The sequence below is a fragment of the Mobula birostris genome, chromosome 25 (genome assembly GCF_030028105.1).
Source record: "Mobula birostris isolate sMobBir1 chromosome 25, sMobBir1.hap1, whole genome shotgun sequence".
Lineage (NCBI taxonomy): Eukaryota > Metazoa > Chordata > Chondrichthyes > Myliobatiformes > Myliobatidae > Mobula > Mobula birostris.
In genome coordinates, this window is record NC_092394.1 from 54,018,317 (window position 1) to 54,040,430 (window position 22,114).

General features: G+C 43.1%; 1 protein-coding gene across 3 annotated transcripts in view; it reads right to left on the reverse strand.

Moving 5' to 3' along the window:
• Window positions 1-1,546: 1,546 nt before the first annotated feature.
• rcc1l (RCC1 like) overlaps window positions 1,547-22,114 on the reverse strand; it is a 40,748-nt gene continuing 20,180 nt past the window's right edge. The window contains exons 5-11 of one of the 3 annotated variants that reach the window (XM_072243185.1): window positions 21,881-21,932; window positions 19,667-19,751; window positions 17,907-18,088; window positions 9,572-9,659; window positions 8,956-9,129; window positions 8,203-8,288; window positions 1,548-3,229 (exon numbers count right to left, since the gene is read on the reverse strand). In XM_072243185.1, coding sequence (XP_072099286.1) covers window positions 3,152-3,229; window positions 8,203-8,288; window positions 8,956-9,129; window positions 9,572-9,659; window positions 17,907-18,088; window positions 19,667-19,751; window positions 21,881-21,932 — 745 coding nt within the window. In that variant the 3' untranslated portion in view covers window positions 1,548-3,151. The other 2 variants (XM_072243187.1, XM_072243186.1) reach the window with 2 other exon arrangements.

A 22,114-nucleotide genomic window follows, 5' to 3' on the forward strand; every position in this document is an offset into this window, starting at 1 on the left:
TTCGAGTCACCTGACTCTGAAGACTAGCGGTATTCGTTTAATGTTCTTTTCAGCCACAGTGTAGGCTTCATTTTCCCTTTGAGAGTTTTTGTTAACAGCCCTGTTTGGCCTAGTGTTTATTGTTTTATTTCCCCCTGTCACACTGTTCGCATTAAAATCTCTGAACTGTCTTTCACTCCTCACTTGGGCCCTATCCGAACCTGGTAACAGCAAGTCTCAACAACAAAGATGGACCCAGCAGAGAGAGAGCAGCTGACCTTGGCCATAGGATTCATTGGTCAGGTAGGAGATAAGCTACAGGCAATGGAATCTCTTCTCAGTGAAGTTACGGAGGCAATGAGGCAGATAACCTCCTGCCAACAAGCCCAGTCTCACTTGGAGGAACATGTATCGTCCCAAGCCGCAACTGTTCAACAGCAGACAATCGGACTCAGGTGTCTGCGATCTCTGCACTCATGGCCACCGTCCACAAATTTATTGTGAACAACCAGCGTCAGCTGACAGCCAGTAACGCTCTTGGCAGCTCAATTCAGCAGCTTCAGGCCGCCTCAGACCCACTCCCAGCATCTCGTAGGTCCTCCTTTTCTGCTGCCCCAACAATCTCTACCACTAATGCTCCCTCACCTGAACCAGATCTGACTCCCATGACCATTCAGGAACTGAGTATTCCACCACCAGGCAGATATTCTGGTGATCCCGATGGTTGTAGGAATTTTATAACCCAATGCAAGCTGACATTCCTAGCCCAGCCCCGTCGTTTTGGTTGTTCAGGGGCCAATAACACTGGACAACAAAGATTTTGCTTCCTGAATACCTTTAGGTGTATCTAATGAATTTTAGGCTACTGATCATGAAAATCACCATGAAATTTCCCTATCATGCACCATTTTTTAATAAACTTATGTTTAGTATTTTAATTCATAATTCAAGTCAATTAAAATGCTGCCTACAATGTAAGCTGGAAAGTTTCCTATCTTGTCCAGGCCTTCTTAGGCTGCTGCCTGGCAGGACAGGTTTTAGTAATAATTATTGGGTTCAGGACTGTAAGCATAGAATTTGCTATCACCAGGCACAAAAATTTCTATGAAGGATTTTGATATTTGAGACAGATGCTTCCCAGAATAACTGATGCCAAGATTAAGGAAAGCATTTTCGTTGGTCCACAAATCAAACAGGTCATCAATGACAGGCAATTTGAAGAATTTCTAGTGGGACTGGAGAAAATCACATGGAAGGCGTTCAAGAAAGTTGTTGAAATTTTTCTCGGCATCTATAGAGCACCAAACTACATGCAGCTGGTTGAAAGCATGCTTCAAGCATATAAAACCATGAAATGCAACATGTCACTAAAGATTCATTTTCTGCATTCCCATTTAGACTTCACTGCAAATCTTGGTGCTGTTAGTGACAATCATGGTGAAAGGTTTCACCAGGACATTGCGATCATGGAGAAAAAATACCAGGGCAACTGGAATCCATCAATGTGGCGAATTATTGTTGGACACTTAAGTGAGAAGCCTCTGACACTGAGTACAAATGAAAATCATTAAAATATTTTTAATTTAGTTGAACTATTGCAAAGCATCAGCACCGTTATGCAATTAAACACATTATATTCAATAAACGTTAATTTGTTGTTTCTCCAAATTCCGATATGATACAAGTAGTCTGAAATTATATTTGTGTTCATCTTCAAGCAGTCTATCACAAACAAAAAAAGTTCTGAGGAAGCAACACTTTTGAAAAAAATTGTTGTCCAGTGTTATGAGAATGTGTCTTGCTTTCCCTTTAAGGCAGATGAGTAATGTAATTGGAGAGTTTATTGTGGGACTGGGATTCACTGCCCCCTTCAGGCCCAGCATCAACTGATAGATGTTTGTTTAACTGTGAAACAATATTCCGTCAACAGAGGACAGTTTGTCCATAAAGCTGGGATGCAGGTTCCTTAGAAATGTTTGAGACATATTCCAACAAACCCATTGGAAACCCCCATAAGTCACGTTCACTACCCAATCTTACTCACTTTATTCACCCTAGCTCTGGCTCAGGCTCCACCAATGTCTGTCTGGAACCAGTTCCATTTCTTACTGTCTGAGGAAATCCGTCTAAAACTAGGAGAGCCCTTCTACCAGAAAGGAACTGGCAGCTGAGGAATGCACTCCATTCAATGCTCTCCAGGGAGGTGGCTTCAGGTGCCCATGGCCATTGTTATTTTTAACAATTATATGTTTTTACCAGGGATGGAGAAATCATGAACCAGAGGCACAGGTTTAAAATGAGGGAAGAGATATAATAGGAACCTGAGGGGGAACTTTTTCACCTAGAGAGTGATCCATATATGGATCAAGTTGTCAGAGGAAGTGGTTAAGCACCTTAATATTTAAATGGTACTTGGACAGGTATATGGATAGGAAAGCTTTAGCTCAAGGGTTCCCAATGTCTTTATGCCATTAACCGAGGGGTCTGGGGACCCTCTGGTTTAGAGGAATATGGTTCAATTGGCCTGGACCAAAGCACCCATTTCCTTGCTGTATGATTGTCAAGAGATGTTTGACTGAGGTAGAGAAATATTTTACAGATGAATCCTGTCTCAGTGTAGTTGGTGTACTATTGCTGGGTACTGGCAGTGTGGGGGAAGTCACAGCAGCTCCGTTCTTCCATGCGGCTCTCTCACTGCAAGTACCTTTACATGAAACCCCAGAGCCAGCACACAATCGAACAGGGAAAGCTGTGAATCTTGAAACCACATCATAGTGAAAAATTAGTTGAGAACTATGGCACTTGCAACAGAGGAATTTTTATCCATATAAGCCCGTTTGTTGGCGTGATTGTTGAGGTAGAAATCCCTGTATGAGCGGGTGAGGTGACATTCATTGGTCACCATCATCACAGCTGTAGTATTAATTTCACTGCATAGTGCTTAAATAATTTCACCACTCAGTCTTAAAGGAAATAGAAGTCAGGATGGCTGGGCTGTGGGTCACTCTTTGTCGTTTGAACACATTTGGTCCATTGTGAACACGGGAGTAAAACCGGAAACCCATGTCTCGTTCAAAATGAGCCCCCGTGGGAGGTTCAAGTTGAGTACTTGAATCAGTTTTTGCCAAGAGTCAGGCATGTTTTGTAATCATTCTTTTCATGGGCCATCCGGTCAGATGAATGTTTTTGTCATTGCCACCATGTGGTCGACCCCACAAGCCACGTCCATGACCTCTCCTAGTACCGTCACCTGAAACACATAAACAAATACAATTAGTCATCTCTTCCAGAGCAGTGGGTTCCACTTGATCTCTACAAGCTGAGTGTGCAGATCAGATACATGTGTCTGAGTGAGGATTTCTGTCTTACAACTTGCTATTCGGAGGGTGGTGCTGAGTGATGATGGCGCTAAACTCCTTCGCTTGCATCTTTGGAAACAGCTCTGTTTCTATCTTTGACATCTCTTTTCCCCTTTCAAGGTTCTTTTGAAGACCCCGACCTGGAGTTACGCACTGACTTTGGTTCTTTGCGGGAATGTGACCTGCCCTCGGGGTCTTATGACCGGCTGCCTTACGACGCAGCCTGGAAGACTAGCACACCTTCAGGGATATGGATTTTCCTGGCTCTGGAGGTGGGCTGATTCAAGGCTGGTGCTGCTGCCAACTGACGCGTCGCAGGAGAACATGGAAGATCGGAAGCAGTGGGTTTGCTACTGGCTGTGTGCCCAGACCTGAATTCTTTGGGCACAGGGCTTGGAAAAAGCAACACAACAGACCACAAATCAGCAAGTTGTTTTGTTATGTCTCCTCTCTCACTGTGAAATGGGGACACTTCTTTTTTTCCTTATTAGGGGGAGAAAGAGCCTGTGGTATGTTGAATCCCAGGTGAATGAGTAGTCTTTGGGGTACTACAAGTCTGTGTCTTTATTGATGCTTTACTGCACACTTGAGTGCTCGGTGGGGGAGTGCAGATGCTTTTTTTTTGCTGTTGGGGGAGCTGACGTTTGCTGCTTGTGCGTGGGTGGGGGGAGCTGGGGGGGGCTTTGGGGCTCTAACATTTAACTGTCATTCATTCTTTGGGACATCCTTTGTTTTCGTGGATGTTTGAGAAGAAAAAGAATTTCAGGATGTATATTGTATACATTTCCCTAATAGAGGTGTACAAGATGATGACAGACATTGATCGTGTGGATAGTCAGACTTTTTCCCAGGGCTGAAATGGCTAGCACGAGAGGGCACAGTTTTAAGGTGCTTGGAAGTAGGTACAGAGGAGATGTCAGGGGTAAGTTGTTTTTTTTTTTTACATAGAGAGTGGTGAGTGCGTGGAATGGGCTGTCGATAACGGCGGTGGAGGTGGATACGATAGGGTCTTTTAAGAGACTCCTGGATAGGTACATGGAGCTGAGAAAAACAGAGGGCTATGGGTAACCCTAGGTAATTTCTAAGGTAAAGACATGTTCGGCACAGCTTTGTGGGCCACAGGGTCTGCATTGTTCTGTAGGTTTTCTATATTTCTATTAAATGTATCTACTGAAATGACTTCAGATAGTAAGCATATGAAATGAAATGGTTCTGAGAAAGTTGTTTCATTAAAGGAGTTGACCATCCTTGATTTATCAAGTTTGAAAACTGAACATCAATGCTCAGTAAGTCAGCTAGTCTCTGCTGCATCCGTGCCTCTCTTTGGAAAACAATCATTCTTTGGACACCTTCTGTTGAAGTATTAATGTCTGCATGATTATAGATGAGAGATCCCCTTAATTCATCGACCCCCTGCGATTTATTAAAGGGAATGTATAACGACAAAAGCTGCTGGCAGTTACTTGCCTTCATTTCATTTTGTTTATTCTTTCTTGTTAAATCTTTTTATTGAATAAGTATACAAAAGCATATAAGCACTAATACACTGTTAGAAATTACAGGAGATATTAATACAGAAAAAAAATTGATACAAACAGTGCAATTTCAGCATAAAATAATAAGGTAAAATAATAGTATATTATTTTATAATAGTAAATGATATAATATATATATCAATAGAGAAAAGGAAAAAAAAAACCCCAAAAAAACCCCACCGTGCAACTAACTAAAAGCAAAGCAAAGCAATGGGCTAACTTGAAACCAAATAGAGTTAAAGAACTTAAAATCACGTCCTCAAACCTGACCTCCATTAAAAAGTTAAAAAAAGCAAGGGAATATAAGTATGGAACAAAAGAGAAAAAAAAATTACATTAAATGAAAATATTGAATAAAAGATCTCCAGGTCTGTTCAAATTTAAGTGAAGAATCATAAAGATTACTTCTAATTTTCTCCAAATTTAAGCATAATATCGTCTGGGAAAACCAAAAAAAGGTAGTTGGAGCTTTAGTCTCTTTCCAATGTTGTGAAATACATCTTTTCGCCATTAAAGTAAGAAATGCAATCATTCTACGGGCTGAAGGGGAAAGATTACTAAATTATGATTCTAAAATTTTTTCTAAATTATTAGCAAACAGATTAGAAAAAGTTCTCCCTTTTATTATTTCGGAAGACCAAACGGGTTTTATTAAATTAAAACTTTATTAAGAAGCACCAGGCCATTGTCTCCCACACCATCACCGACTTTATCCGCTCAGGGGATCTCCCGTCCACTGCTACCAACCTTATAGTTCCCACACCCCGCACTTCCCGTTTCTACCTCCTACCCAAGATCCACAAACCTGCCTGTCCTGGCCAACCTATTGTCTCAGCTTGCTCCTGCCCCACCGAACTCGTTTCTGCATACCTCAACACTGTTTTATCACCCCTTGTTCAATCCCTTCCGACCTATGTTCGTGACACTTCTCACGCTCTTAAACTTTTCGATGATTTTAAGTTCCCTGGCCCCCACTGCTTTATCTTCACCATGGATGTCCAGTCCTTATATACTTCCATCCCCCATCAGGAAGGTCTCAAAGCTCTAAGCTTCTTTTTGGATTCCAGACCTAATCAGTTCCCCTCTACCACCACTCTGCTCCGTCTAGCGGAATTAGTCCTTACTCTTAATAATTTCTCCTTTGGCTCCTCCCACTTCCTCCAAACTAAAGGTGTAGCTATGGGCACCCGTATGGGTCCTAGCTATGCCTGCCTTTTTGTTGGGTTTGTGGAACAATCTATGTTCCGTGCCTATTCTGGTATCTGTCCCCCACTTTTCCTTCGCTACATCGACGACTGCATTGGCGCTGCTTCCTGCACGCATGCAGAACTCGTTGACTTTATTAACTTTGCCTCCAACTTTCACCCTGCCCTCAAGTTTACCTGGTCCATTTCTGACACCTCCCTCCCCTTTCTAGAACTTTCTGTCTGTCTCTGGAGACAGCTTATCCACTGATGTCTACTATAAGCCTACTGACTCTCACAGCTAACTGGACTATTCCTCTTCTCACCCTGTCTCTTGCAAAAACGCCATCCCCTTCTCGCAATTCCTCCGTCTCCGCCGCATCTGCTCTCAGGATGAGGCTTTTCATTCTAGGACGAGGGAGATGTCTTCCTTTTTTAAAGAAAGGGGCTTCCCTTTTTCCACTATCAACTCTGCTCTTAAACGCATCTCCCCCAGTTCACGTACATCTGCTCTCACTCCATCCTCCCGCCACCCCACAAGGAATAGGGTTCCCCTGGTCCTCACCTACCACCCAACAGCCTCCGGGTCCAACATATTATTCTCCGTAACTTCCGCCACCTCCAACGGGATCCCACCACTAAGCACATCTTTCCCTCCCCCCTCTCTCTGCATTCCGCAGGGATCGCTCCCTACACAACTCCCTTGTCCATTTGTCCCCCCCCCCATCCCTCCCCACTGATCTCCCTCCTGGCACTTACCCGTGTAAGCGGAACAAGTGCTACACATGCCCTTACATTTCCTCCCTTACCACCATTCAGGGCCCCAAACAGTCCTTCCAGGTGAGGCAACACTTCACCTGTGAGTCGACTGGGGTGATATACTGTGTCCGGTGCTCCCGATGTGGCCTTTTATATATTGGCGAGACCCGACGCAGACTGGGAGACCGCTTTGCTGAACATCTACGCTCTGTCCGCCAGAGAAAGCAGCATCTCCCAGTGGCCACACATTTTAATTCCACATCCCATTCCCATTCTGACATGTCTATCCACAGCCTCCTCTACTGTAAAGATGAAGCCACACTCAGGTTGGAGGAACAACACCTTATATTCTGTCTGGGTAGCCTCCAACCTGATGGCATGAACATCGACTTCTCTAACTTCCACTAGGCCCCACTTCCCCCTCGTACCCCATCTGTTACTTATTTTTATGCACACATTCTTTCTCTTACTCTCCTTTTTTCTCCCTCTGTCCCTCTGAATATACCTCTTGCCCATCCTCTGGGTCTCCCCCCCCTTGTCTTTCTTCCCGGACCTCCTGTCCCATGATCCTCTCGTATCCCCTTTTGCCAATCACCTGTCCAGCTCTTGGCTCCATCCCTCCTCCTCCTGTCTTCTCCTATCATTTTGGATCTCCCCCTCCCCCTCCAACTTTCAAATCCCTTACTCACTCTTCCTTCAGTTAGTCCTGACGAAGGGTCTCGGCCTGAAACGTCGACTGCACCTCTTCCTACAGATGCTGCTTGGCCTGCTGCGTTCACCAGCAACTTTGATGTGTGTTGCTTGGGTTTTATTAAAGGTCGTTACTCTTTCTATAACATTCACACACTGTTAAATATCGTTTATACCCCCTCACAAAATGTTCCTGAGTGTGTTATCTCTTTAGATGCTGAAAAAGCTTTTGATAGAGTAGAATGGCCTTACTTATTTAAGGTGCTTGAATTGTTTAACTTTAGCTCGAAATTTATATCCTGGATCAAACTGTTATATCATTCTCCTATGGCCTCGGTCCGTACTAACTCTTTAAGCTCACCTTTTTTCCCTCTTTTTCGAGGTACTCGACAAGGGTGTCCTCTTAGTCCTTTATTATTTGATATTGCATTAGAACCTCTTGCAATTGCCATTCGAGAATCTCCAAATATTACTGGGATAACTCGGGGCTTAAAGTCCCATAAAATATCACTCTATGCTGATGACTTACTTTTATATATTTCTAATCCTCAAAAATCTATCCCTGCTGCTTTAGATTTATTAGCACAATTTAGTCTTTTTTCAGGTTATAAATTAAATCATTTTGTTTATTAAGAGAATTTTGTGAGCTAGCCCTGGGAATGTCAGAACTAACACCAAATATTCTGGAGAACTCACCCTCCAGGGGAAGTACTGATCATCTTTGCTCCCAATGCCAAGGCAACCTCGCTGGTTTTTGCCCCAGACAAAGAGCTCACCACGATCTGGAACACAAGGACCATTAAGCAAACAATGAAATCCACTGTTCTCCCAAATACAGAGCTCCAACTGCCGGTTGAATAGAGAGACCATGTAGGAGAGAGAGGTGACCTTTGAACAATGGCAGCACATAGTAACATCACAGGCAGCCGAACCTTGTGGAGAAGACAGACGCTGGTGGTGTTGTGGACGGTGAAGAGAGTTGTCTAAGGCGACAGCAGGATATATACAGCAGCTAGAAATTTTGGACTGAGCAGAATTGACTTCTGTTGAACATCGTGAGCATACTTTGATGGAGCCAGAAAGTGAGGATACCTTTGGACTGTGTTGACTGTTAACGCAAAGGACACATTTCACTGTATGTTAAAATGTACAGATACTGTAAAAAAAAAAAAAATAAATCTGAATCTGAGGTGATGTATTTTGGGAAATCCAATGGGGTGGGACATCCGTATACGGGATGGGGTAGGGGACTAAGAAATGTTGATGGACAGAGACACCAGGGAGTTCAGTCTTTAGTCTTGAATAATAGTTTAATGGAGGGTTGGTAGAGTTAGGCTGAGGGATGAGCTAAAGAAAATGAAATACAGACCAAGAGACATAGAAGTTTGGGAGGACGGGAGCTTGGAGCACGATAAAACGCCAACACCGCGAACTGTACAAGGTACTCACTAGTGACGGCGGCAAAATGGTGGAGCCCACAGGCGATACGATCAACTCGGACTTGGGGTGTGAACTCAGAGCAGCCAAACAGAGTTGGTGGAATCATCTCTGGTAGTCTGGACTCAGAGAGATTACATCCTTTCCCCAGGATCCCATACCCCCACACAAACACATTGCCATCACCTGCAAACAACAAAGGATATTTTAGGCAAAGCGAAGATGTGTTCAGAAAGTCCAAGTACTGTTATGAACAATTGCAGATAATGAGATATAGGAGGGTCACCTGATTGACAAATGGACAGCAGGAACATTTGACACACAGGAGAGTGGACTCAGTCCTACACTTGAGACTCCAACAATACCTTAGTGCTCCAAGGGACTGCAGTTTTTTAGACGAAAAGTTTTGCTCAGGGTGAATGTTGTTGTTTGACAAGTTTTGGGGCAATGCAGCATTCTAACTCGGGCAGGCAGGAACCACAAGCGAATGTGGCTGGTAGTCACAGACAACTTCGCTCTCAGAGGTGTGAAGCCCTCCCTGATGCACAATCCAATTATCTGGGATAAAGGACGAAGAGGAAGTGGAAGGCTTAAAGAGAACGCGCTGATACATAAGGTGATAGCTTACTATTGAGGACTGCAGCATGAGTACCACCACATGCCGCCGACTTTATCCGTCCCAGGCCTTTAAAGGGGAGCTTCTTCGGCACATTCACCTGGAAGATCAAATCAGACATACAGAAAAGTTTCCAAATGGCCACTGCTAGTCCACCCATCCTCTTCTCATGTTCTGGAATCCTACTCTCCCCATCGGCTTTCAGCATCTTCCTTCCCATTGACAACCTGCCTGCAGAAATTGGTTTCATTCCAGAGATTTTATGGATTTGGGTTTTCACTGATGGAAGCAAAAGAAATGACTGAAGAAAATCAATTCCCAGTTCATAGTTATACTGCAAGAATGCAAAGCCACAGACAGGAGAGAGTTACTGATCTCTGCTCATAGAGCAGTACAGGCACTTCAGCATGATGTACTGAATTAAACTAATGACACCTCATCCATTCTGCCCACACATGGTCCAATCCTTCCATTGCCAGGCATATTCACATGCCCATCTAAGAGCCTCTTAAAACCTCTATCGTATTGGTTTCCAGCACCACCCCCCAGCAGCACATTCCAGGCACCCCACCCACCACATCGTGGGGAAAAAAGCTTTCCTGCACATCATCTTTAAACTTACCTCCCTCACACTTTGTGCATATACCTCCAGTATTTGACATTTTTACCCTGGAAAAAAGGTTCCAAACTTTCTACCTTATAATTTCACGAACTTCTGTCAGGTCTCTGCTCGGCGTCTGATGCTTCAAAGAAAACAAAGTAAGTTTGTCCCATAGCTCATACCTTCTAATCCAGGCATCATCCTGGTCAACCTCTCCTGCACCCTCTCCAAAGTCTCCACATCCTTTCCGCAATGGGGAGAGTAGAATTACACACAATACTCCAAGTCTGGCCTAACCAGAGTTTATACCTATAAGGCTTACTGGCTATTTTAGTCAATGCCCCTACCAATGAAGGCAAGCATGCAATAAAATACACCTTCCTTATCACCCTATCTACTTCCTTGGCTACTTTCAGGGAGCCATGGACTCCAAGATCACCCTCTACATCAACATTATTAAAGGTCCTACCATTAATTGTGCTCATTCCCTTTGCATTTGACTTCCCAAAGTGCAACAAATCACACTTGGCTGCATTAAACTCCATCTGCCATTTCTCCCACATCTGTAACTGATCTATGTCCCACTTTGACAACCTTCTTATGGATTTGTGTAAATGGCAGTCATCAAAATAGGAATGTATTATTTTACAAAAGTTCTAATAAAATTATTTTAACTATCTTAAAATATAAAATAACATATTTTATATTAAATATATTTTAATATATTTTATATAAAAGGCTCAAAACCCTGCCACGGATCAGATCGTTTGATCGTGGGATGGGACCAAAGTGCTTCTTTCTGACCTTGACTTGAACTATAAAAGCCATGTAATCTCAGCACAGAACAGCATTAAATCATGTCTGAATGCCAGGGAGGGGCCAGTGACACTGTAGGATTTCTATGATGGAAAGCGGAGTGTGAGGCAGAGATAGGAGGACAATGATGTGTGGGATCAGGTGGGACACCATGCCAATGACCCAGAGTTGGTGAGATAATGTTCTCTCCCTCCAGTGAATGAAGATCCCTCCTGAATTATCTGTACCCTGCCTATGGCCACTTGTGACAGAGGACTCTCTAGTCAGGTGCACAGGCAGCATTTCTGTGGCTGTGAGAAAGATTCTGTATGGAGTGTCGCCTCCCTGACGCCAGGGACATGGAATTCTCTTGGGAAATTTCCCAGGATTGGAGAATCAAGTTCTAGAGGGCATAGGTTTGAGTTCAGAAGTAAGATATTTATAAGAACATGAGTGGCAACTTATTGACCCAGAGAGTGGTCCAAAGATGGAATGAATTGCCAGAGGAAGTGGTTGAGGACAGTACATTAACAAAATTGATAAGCTACTTGGACATGTACATATATGGATAGGAAAGGTTTAGAGGCATCTGGACCAAACATGAGAAATGGGACTAGTCTAGAGGTTAGGTCAATAAATCTAATTGGAAGAATAGACTGGACCAGTTGAACTGCAGTCTGAAGTAAACTTATCTTAATGCAAGGAGCATTATGGGTAAGGTACAGGAGCTTAGTGTCTGGGTCAGTACACAGGATTATGTTGTTGTGAGATTTAGTTAAGACAGGCAGTGGTAACTCAATGTTGCAGGATTTAGATGTTTCAGATGTGATAGAGAGGGAGGGGGAGAGAAAATGCATTACAGAACTGCAAGAATGCCACAGCTGCGCTCAAAAAGAACTTAGTGAAGGGCACATTTCACTGAGGCAATATAGGTATAGTTCAGGAATACGAAAAGTGCAGTCACCATGATGGCCTTGCAATAGTCAGCAGAAGATAGAGAAGCAGATATGCAGGCAGGTCACAGAATGATGCAAAAACAACAGGGTTGTTGTAGTAGGTGACTTTAACTTCCCTAATATTGACTGAAACGACCTTAGTGTACAGGGCTTAAATGGTACAAAATTTGTTAGGTGAATCCCGGAGGGTTTCTTGAAACAATTCGTGGATTGTCCAATGTAAATAAGGAAGAGGCTGTACTAGACTTCATACTGGGGAATACATAATGACAGGTGCATTTTGGGAACAATGATCACAATTCTGTAAGTTTTAAGATAGTTATTAAGCATTCCTGTGAGGATGAAAGATGAGGATGGCAAAGTTCGGCAATCTTGAAGGACAAATGATATTGTAAATTCAGTCAGAAAGGAAAAGGAAGTATACGTAGGATTGAGGAAGCTTAAATCAGAGAAGGCCCTTACGGAATGAAAGGAATCGGGAATAAACATAAATAAGGATTCAGGAAGGCTAAAAGAGTCCATGAAGTGTCTGTGACATGTCGAATTAAAGAGAATCTCAAGGAATTTAAAACATTCATTAAAAACAAGAGGGTAATGAGGGGAATTGAAGGCTCATTCAAAGCCAAGAGAAGGGATCCAGATCTGGGCAAGATCCTAAACAAATATTTTGCATTGGTATTCTCTAATGAGAACAGCATGGATGACCGTGACATCAGGAATGAATACGTTGACATTCTGGGCATGTTGGTATTAAGAAAGAGGTGGTGTTGGGACTCTTAAGAAACAGTAAAGTGGATAAGTCCCCAGGTCTGATGGAATCTATGCCAGCTTATTGAGAGAGGCAAAGGAGGAAAATGCGAGGCTTTGACCAAGATCTTTGTATCATCTTTTGTCCAAATAAGATCCCAGAATGTTGTCCATTTGCTTAGAAGAGCAAAAGGAATAAGCCATGCATTTATAGACCAGTGACCAATTATACACCAATTTGCATCATTGCTAAGGAAACTACCGTGGAAAATTGTTTGGGACAGTTTACTTGCATTTAGAAAAATGTTTACTTATTAGGGACACTCGGAATGGCTTTCTATGGAGATCCTGTCTTATGCGGTTGATTGAATTTTTAGAGGAAGTGACAATCATGGATGTTTTCCACGCAGACTTTAGTAAAGCTTTTAATCGAGTACTCCAGAGACCATAAGGCATTGAAAGAGAATTAGGCCATTTGACTCATCAAGATTGTTGACCATTTGATCATGGCTGATCCATTTCCCTCCCAACCTGATTTTCTTGCCTTCTCCCCACAACATTTCACGCCCTGACTTATTAAGAATCTGTTAACTTTCGCCTTAAATACACTCAATGATTTGGCCTCCACAGCCGTCAGTGGCAACAAATGACAAAGACTCACCATCTTCTGGCTAAAAGAATTCCTTCTCATCTCCATTCTAAATGGACGTCCCTCTAACCTGAGGTTGTGCCATCTGGTCCGAGACTCGCTCACTATAGGAAACACCCTTTCCATCTAGGTCTTTCACCATTCTATAGATTCCAATGAGAGCCCCCCTGCCCCCATTCTTCTAAATTCCAGTGAGTACAGGCCCAGAACAATCAAACGCTTCTCACATGACAAGCCTTTCAATCCTAGAACCATTTTTGTGAACCTGTTTTTAACCCTCTCCAACGTCAGCACATCCACAGCTGTTCACAATACTCCAAGTGAAGCCTTGCCGGTTTTTATATTCTATATTTTATATTCTAGTCCTCTTGAAATGAATGCTAACAAGACATTTGCCTTCCTCACCACTGACTCAACCTGCAAGTTAACCTGTAGGGAACCTTGCCTGTGGGACTCCCTTCGCATCTCAGATTTTTCAATTTTCTCCCCATTTAGAAAAAAGTCTACACTTTTATTCCTTCTCCCAAGGTGCATGACCATACACTTCCTGACACTGTATTCCATCTGCCACTTCTTTACACATTCTCCTAATCTGTCTAAGTCCTGGATCCGGGATGGCCAACCTATGGCGCATGTGCCAAAAGTAGCGCATTGGATGATTAGAAGTGGCGCATTGCACCCTAGTGATAATAATAAAAAAGTAAGCTTACTCATGCAAAAAGTATCAACCAAAAACCCATTTGTAGAGAAAAAAATCTATAACAGGAATTCAAGTAGCTTAGAGCTAGAAATGGATATAACTGAGAATAAGTCTAAAACTTAGCAATTATTTTTAGCGATTTTATTATTTCATGCAAATCTTTTGGCGAATGTTATCTTCTTTCACACTAATATGTTTTCAATTTTAAAAAAAATGCTTAATGAGTCAAACTAGGAAAGAAGGACTTTTGTTCTGCAGTTGTTCCATAACTGTTGAATACACGTTTGATACTTGTTTGATCCCGAGGTGCCAGGCGTCTGCACCAGCAGTGCATCGCCGGTTTTCGCCAGTCAGTTTACAATCGACACTCGTGCGCTACGGAGTTGTGCTTTCTTCGTTCTTTGTGAACATTTGCAGTTTTGTACTTTTTTGAAAATGAAGCCTTGATTTTACATTCAGTTACCCAGCACAGTGCAAAAGAAAAGCAGAAAGTGATAGTAAGCGTGAATTCAATGAACAGTGGGAAAATGAGTTTTTTATTTATAGCGGGTCCGTCAGGAAAACCGTTGTGCATTGTTTGTGAAAACACTTTCTCACATAATAGAAGACATGGTTTTAATAGACACTATAAAACACAACATAGACTGAAACAGAAGGAAAACTGAAGCTAGTGCTTGGGCAACACACACAAAATGCTGGTGAATGCAGCAGGCCAGAGAGCAGCTATAGGAAGAGGTACAGTCGACATTTCAGGCTGAGATCCTTCGTCAGGACTAACTGAAAGAAGAGATAGTAAGAGATTTGAAAGTGTTGGGGGGGGGAATCCGAAATGATAGGAGAAGACAGGAGGGGGAGGGATATAGCTAGGAGCTGAAAAGTTGATTGGCAAAAGGGATACAAGGCTGGAGAAGGGGGAGGATCATGGGACGGGAGGCCTAGGGAGAAAGGGAAGGGGGAGGGGAGTGCCAGAGGAAGATGGAGAGCAGGCAAGGAGTTATTGTGAGAGGGACAGAGAGAAAGAGAGAGAGAAAAAAACCTGAAAAATAAATAAATAAGGGATGGGGTGAGAACAGGAGGTGGGGCATTAACGAAAGTTAGAGAAGTCAATGTTCATGCCATCAGGTTGGAGGCTACCCAGACGGAATATAAGGTGTTGTTCCTCCAACCTGAGTGTGGTTTCATCTTGACAGTAGAGGAGGCCATAGACAGACATATCAGAATGGGAATGGGACGTGGAATTAAAACCCATTCCTATTCCGATCCCGATATGTCTATGGGTTATATCACTGTCGTGATGAGGCCACACTTAGCTCGGAGAACAACATCTTATATTCTGTTTGGGTAGCTTCCAAACTAATGGCATGAACATCGATTTCTCAACCTTCTGGTAATGCCCCCCATCCCCCCACCGACCTTCTCCCATCCCCTTTCCCTCTCTCACCATATCTCCTTGCCTGCCCATTGCCTCCTTCTGGTGCTCCTTCCTGCTTTTCTTTCTTCCACGGCCTTCTGTCTCTTTCACCAACCAACTTCCTCGTTCTTTACTTCACCCCTCCCCCTTCAGGTTTCACCTGTCACCATGTGTTCCTCTCTCTCCCCCTTCCCCCACTTTTTAAATCTACTCCTCAGCATCTTTTTCCTCCAGTCCTGCTGGAGGGTTTCGGCCCAAAATGTCGACTATACTCTTTTCTAGAGATGCTGCTTGGTCTGTTGAGTTCCTCCAGCATTTTGTATGTGTTGCTTGGATTTCCAGCATCTGCAGATTTTCTCTTGTCTATGCCAGTATCTTTCCTGTAATACCATGGGATCTCATCTTGCTAAGCAACCTCATGTATGGCACCTTGTCATAAGCCTTTTGAAAATCCAAGTACATAACATCAACCGATTCTCCTTTGTCTATCCTGCTTGTTATTTCCTCAAACAATTCCAACAGATTTGTCAGGAAGATTTTCCTTTGAGGAAACCATGCTGACTTTGGCCTATATTATCATGTGCTCCAAGTACTTCGAAACCTCACCCTTAACAATCGACTCCAACATCTTCCCAACCACTGGGATCTGACTAACTGGCCTATAATTTCCTTTCTTCTACATCTCTTCCTTCTTGAAGAATGAAGTGAATTTTAAGAGTCTTCCAGAACCATGCCAGAATCTAGTGATTCTTGAAAGATCATTACTAATGCCTCCACAATCTCTTCAACACTCTGGGGTGTAGTCCATCTGGTCCAGCTAGCTTATCTACCTTCAGACCTTTCAGCTTCCCAAGCACCTTCTCCCCTTCTCTAACTGCACTCACTTCTGCCCCCTGACATTCTCGAACTTTCACCATACTGCTGGTGTCTTTCACAGTGAAGACTGATGCAAAATACTCATTCAGTTAGTCTGCCCTTTCCTTGTCCCCCATTACTACCTGTCTAGTGTCATTTTCCAGCGGTCTGATATCTGCTCTCACCTCTCTTTATTCTTTATCTATCTGAAAAAACTCTTGGTATCCTCTTTGAGATTATTAGCTAGTTTTCCTTCATATTTCATCTTTTTTTGCTCATGTCTTTTTTAGTTTCCTTCTGCTGGTTTTTAAATGCTTCCCAACCCTCTAACTCACCACTAATTTTTGTTCTATTATATGCCCCCTCTTTGGCTTTTATGTTGGTTTTGGCTTCCCTTGTCAGCCACAGCTGCATCATTCTACCTTTAGAATACTATTTCTTTGGGATGCATCTATCCTGCTCCTTCCAAATTGCTCCCAGAAACTCCAGCCATTGCTGCTCTGCTGTCATCCCTGCTAGTGTCCCCTTCCAATCAACTTTGGCCAGTTCCCCTCTCAAGCCTGTGTAATTCCCTTTACTCCACAGTCATATTGATACATCTGACTTTACCTTCTCCCTCCCAATTTGCACAGTGAGGCTGGTCAAGGCACAGGAGATCCACCGTGAGTTGGTGAATTGGATACAAGACTGATTTGGCTGTGGTAGAGGGGCGTTATTCTATCACCAGTGTGGCTATGCAGGAATCAGTGCTGGGAACACAGTTGTTTGTGACATAAATGATCTGGATGAGGATGGAGGATTAGCAAGTTTAAAAACAACATGGATATTAGGGATACTGAGGTAGGTTGTCAGATTATACCGCAGTATATAGAGCAATCGAAAACTTGGGTGGAATAATGACAGATGGGAGTTTAATCTGGACAAGTGTGAGGTGATTCATTCTGGAAGATCAAGTGCAAATGGAAAGTGTATAGTAACTGACATGGCCCTGAGGAGTATTGATATTTAGAGGAATCTTAGGGGACAGTCCAAAGCTCCCTGCGAGTGGCAACACAGGTAGATAGGTGGGAAAGAATGTGCTCAGCATTGGCTGGGGCACTGAGTATAAAAGTTAGGAAGTTATGTTGCTGCTGCATATAATACATTTGCATTATTGTGTGCGGATCTCGCCATCCCATTACGGGATGGATGTGGGGGCTCTTGAAAGCATGCAGAAGAGGTTCACCGTATGTTGCCTGCATTAGAGAGTAGCAGCTATAATGAAGCTATGATAAATTTGGATTATTTTCTCTGGAGCACAAGTGGTTTATGGTGGACCTGATAGAGGTATACGAAATTATGAGAGGCACAGATAAACAGGCTGAAAATATCACAACTTAAGTGGGCATAGTTTTAAGATGAGGAGGTAAAGATGTGGGATAACTCGTTATTTTAACAGAGTGCCTGGAATGTGCTGCCAGGGGAGGTACTGGAAGCAGAGATGAGGAGCACTTGGACAGACACATGAGCTGCCAGGGAACTAAAGGATATGACCACACACAGGCAGACGGGATTAGTCATGGCAAGTATGGACATGGTGGGTCAAAGGTCTGTTGTTTGCTCTACAGTTCTGTGTTCTATGAACCATGCTTACCTGTGTGGACTCAGTAACAGTAGAAAGTTGCAGATACTCAGAGTTACCCCAGCCAAACAGGTCTCCTTCTGCCGATACAGCCAAACAGAAGTCTCCATACGTTGCGATATTCACAATATTCACTCCAGCAATATCTCCGGTCAGCCTGGTTGGTTTGGACACTGCACCATTGTGACCGAGACCTGAGTAAAGAGAGATCAGGGAATACTGAACTAGTCCACAACTAAAGAGTAAATTCTAATAAACTAAGTCAATGGAATCTTTTGACAAGAATACTGTCTGTGGGACTGTTGGACAGAGGGGGGTTGAGAGGAAGGACAGAACTTCACTTAGGTCTGAAAATGAAGATGTGGTATCAGTGTGGGTGGAGCCAACAATCACCAGGTCATGGTAAACACTGGTGGGAGTTGTCTGTGGGGCTCCAAATACTCCTGGTAATACAGGGGATGGCACCCAGCAGGAACTTACAGGTGCATATAGTCAGGGTAGGACAGTTACCATGAGTGACTTTAATCTATAAGCTGACTTATCAAACCTTATCAACAATAATACCATGGAGGAAGACATATTGGAGTGTGCACAGGATGGTGCTTTTACATAACTTACTGTTTTTTTCAACCTACTATGCTACAATTTATAAAAGAACGAGGATCCAGATAGATTTTAAAAAGGTGTTCAATTTTTCTTGCTAAGTTCAAAGATTTCAGTAAATAATTAACAATTACACTTGAATCTTTGGAGCTTTGATGCAGAGCTCTGGCATTTGTGTTGGGCACGTGGCCAAGTGGTTAAGGAGTTTGTCTAGTTACCTCAAGGTCACTAGTTCGAGCCTCAGCTGTGGCAGCATGTTTGTGCCCTTGAGCAAGGCACTTAACCACAGATTGCTCTAGTGTCTGTGCAGGGAGTGGTGCCCCACAAGACTTCCAATCTGTGCCTTGTAAGGCATGAAAATGCCCGACGCGGGCCTCTCGTGGTCTGAGTCGACGTTCCCTCCCTCTGGCATACCACTTCAATCTTGCCCTTCAGTGCTATCAATGTGGAGTTTGCATGTTCCCCTGTAACAGCAGGGACTCCTCCCTCCCCCCACCTTCCAGTTGCTCTGGTTTCCTCGCACATCCCAAAGACACTGGGTCAGAGGTTAACAGGATGTGTTTCCTCCCACATCCCAAAGACACTGGGTCAGAGGTTAACAGGCTGCTGTAAACTGCCAGTTGGTAGAATCAAACGCGCAGTTGTTGGGAATGTGGGGTTAAGGGTTTGTAGATAAATTTAGTGGGGTATTAGAATTGCTTTGATGACCTGGTATTGACTCCACTAGTAAATAGTTTCCTGTTGTAAGGACGTATCAGGATCTGAATCAGGTTTAATATCACTGGCATAAGTCGTGAAGTTTGTTAACCTAGCAGCAGTTCAATGCAATACATGATAATATATTTTAAAAATTAATCAAAAGTATATATGCATATTAAATAGTTAAATTAAAATAGTGCAAAAACAGAAATAATAAAAAGTGAGGTGGTGTTCATGAGTTCAATGTCCATTCAGAAATCAGATGGCAGAGGGAAAGAAGCTGTTCTTGAATCTCTGAGTGTGTGCTTTCAGGTTCCTATACCTCTTTCCTGACAGTAATGACGAGAAGAAGGCATGTTGTGAGTGATAAGGGTCCTTAATAATGGACGCTGCCTTATGGAGATATTGCAAGCTGTTAAACTGAATCCTGACCACACCAGGTCAAACTCTGGGCCACGCAGAACCCCCACCTGTTTGTCCGTCAACTCCCCATCCACAGGAATAGACCTCGCCTTTGTTTGTTCTGAAGAGACTGTGATCCTGCCCACAAGCAACCTGTAAATCAGACAGTCCACTGATGAATTACAAAGACAAAGTTCGTCGAACAGCACTACACCCAAGGTAACACCACTTGGCTCATAGAATCATGGCTTCCCATTAATCCTATCAGATGAGCTGAACACCTTCACATTTTTATCCCGCAAACCTGTGTCACAATTTTAGTTTTGTTCTGTTATCGACTCTGGACATTGTAGCCTGTGACTGAGCCACACAGCCAGGAGGATGAGGAGAGAACCCGACAGCCTTCACTCCTCTGCTCCGCTCACTGATGTGGTGAAAGCAGATCTCAGTGCCAACTGCAACAAACAGGGAAATGATATTCTCTGCCCAGAAACCTTCATTCCCTAAAGCCAGAACTTTAGAGCAAAGTCTTAACAAGGTCATGGAGTTGTACAGAACAGAAGCATCAGGTTTGTGTCCTTCTGTGCTTTGCCCAAGTCTCCCAGACAGTGATTGTATCTGACTTCACCACCTCCTCTGCCTGCATGTCCCAAATATCAACCTCTCTCCGGGTAACAAATGATCCCCTTTAAAACTCCTGCTCTTCACTTTAAACCTATTACCTCTTGTTTTTGATACCCCTACCATGGGAAAAAGATTATAAATGCCTACCCTGTCAATGCATCTCATAATCTGACATATTTATATCAGGCCACCCCTCAGATCTCCTCACAGGTTATACAAACCCATCGTATTCAATATATCCTTGGAACTAAAGGCCTCTAATTTAGACAACAGCCCGGTGAAATTCCTCTGTGCACTCTCCAGTGTAATCATATCGCGCACACAATACCCCAGCTGTGGCCCAGTGTTCTGTAAAGCTGCAAAACTGTGCCCCCACCTATAAAGGCAGGCATGCCGTATGCCTTCTTCACCATTCTATGCACTTGCATTGCCACTTTATAGACTTTCCCTCCCCCTCCCACAAGGTTTCTCTATTTGTCAATATTCCTGATTGGCCTATCAGTTATTGTATATGCCTTTCCCCTATCTGATGATAGAATTCATCACCTTGCACTTGTTGGGATTAAATTCCACCTGTCAATGCTCCATCCAATGTTTTGTCTGATTCGTACTCTGCTGTAGCCTTAGACGACTTTTCTTATCAGCCACAATACCGTTTTTAGTGACATCTACAAAATTACTACTCATTCCTGCTGCGTTCATATCAAGTTGTTAACATAAATCACAAAAATCCCAGCACCAATCCCTGTGAAACATTACAGGTCATTATTTTCAATCAGAAAATAATCCATGCATCACTATCCCCTGCTTCCTATCACTAACCCCATTTTGGATCCAATGACAAAGTGATCTTGGATGTATCCCAACATTCTGGATTACCTAGTATAATGTGGGACCTTGTCAAGTGCCTTACTAAATTTCATACAGACAATGTCTACTGCCCTGTATTCATCAATCTTATCGGTTACCTCCACAAAAAAAATCTCAGTCAAGTTATTGAGAAAGGATCTGCCCCACACAAAGCTATGCCAGTTAAGCTTGTTCAGCCCCTGCCTTTCCAAATGTACACAGATCCTGTTCCTTAGCACATTAGCATTTGACGAAGTTGGACACACGGACAGGTAGAGGTTAATGAACTGCAGTATCTCAGAGGGTAGGTGTTGAGCTGGGTCAGGCAATGTCCCGGTGCATCTGAGGGAGCGGGACACAAGTTGGGTCATGCATGGATAAATTGTCAAAGTGTGCAGGCTCTTCAAACTGGTCTGTACATGCTTAGAGAAAACTTGCTCATGCTTAAAGCTGAGAACACTACAATGAAAAAAAACCTTTTTAATAAATCAAATATTTGAGTTTAGTTTCCTTCTAAAATATTCAGACAAGTGTTGGATTTGTTAGCTCTGTACTCCATTTTGCCAAGATAAAATTCTCAGCGGAACTGGTTTATAATTCCTGTTGAGTGGTACACAGATCACAGGAGCCATCACCAAGGCAGAACATGACAGAAGCAGCACTACAATCACAATAAATTAAGAAACATTTCGAACAGTTAACAACAAACTACGGCAAATCTTTAATGTTTCAAGATACTTTTCTTGTACTACTCAAGAATCCCACGCACTTTCATCACTTTAAAAAGGAACAAGGATTTTAAATATTACCTCAACAATTCTACTATCCACACCTTCAATGCGGTGAATAATCTGGCTGCCACTGGAAACAAATACAATAAGATATTAAAATTAACCACAGCCAGTGTGTGAGATCAGCAAATATTGTTGTATACATTACTCCACCATTGCTGTGAGGCAGACTACCCTATAGTTACTTGGTCCATCAAGATTGTAGTTCACGTTACAACAGCCCGCTGCCGTTAACCCCAGAACTGCAGGCAC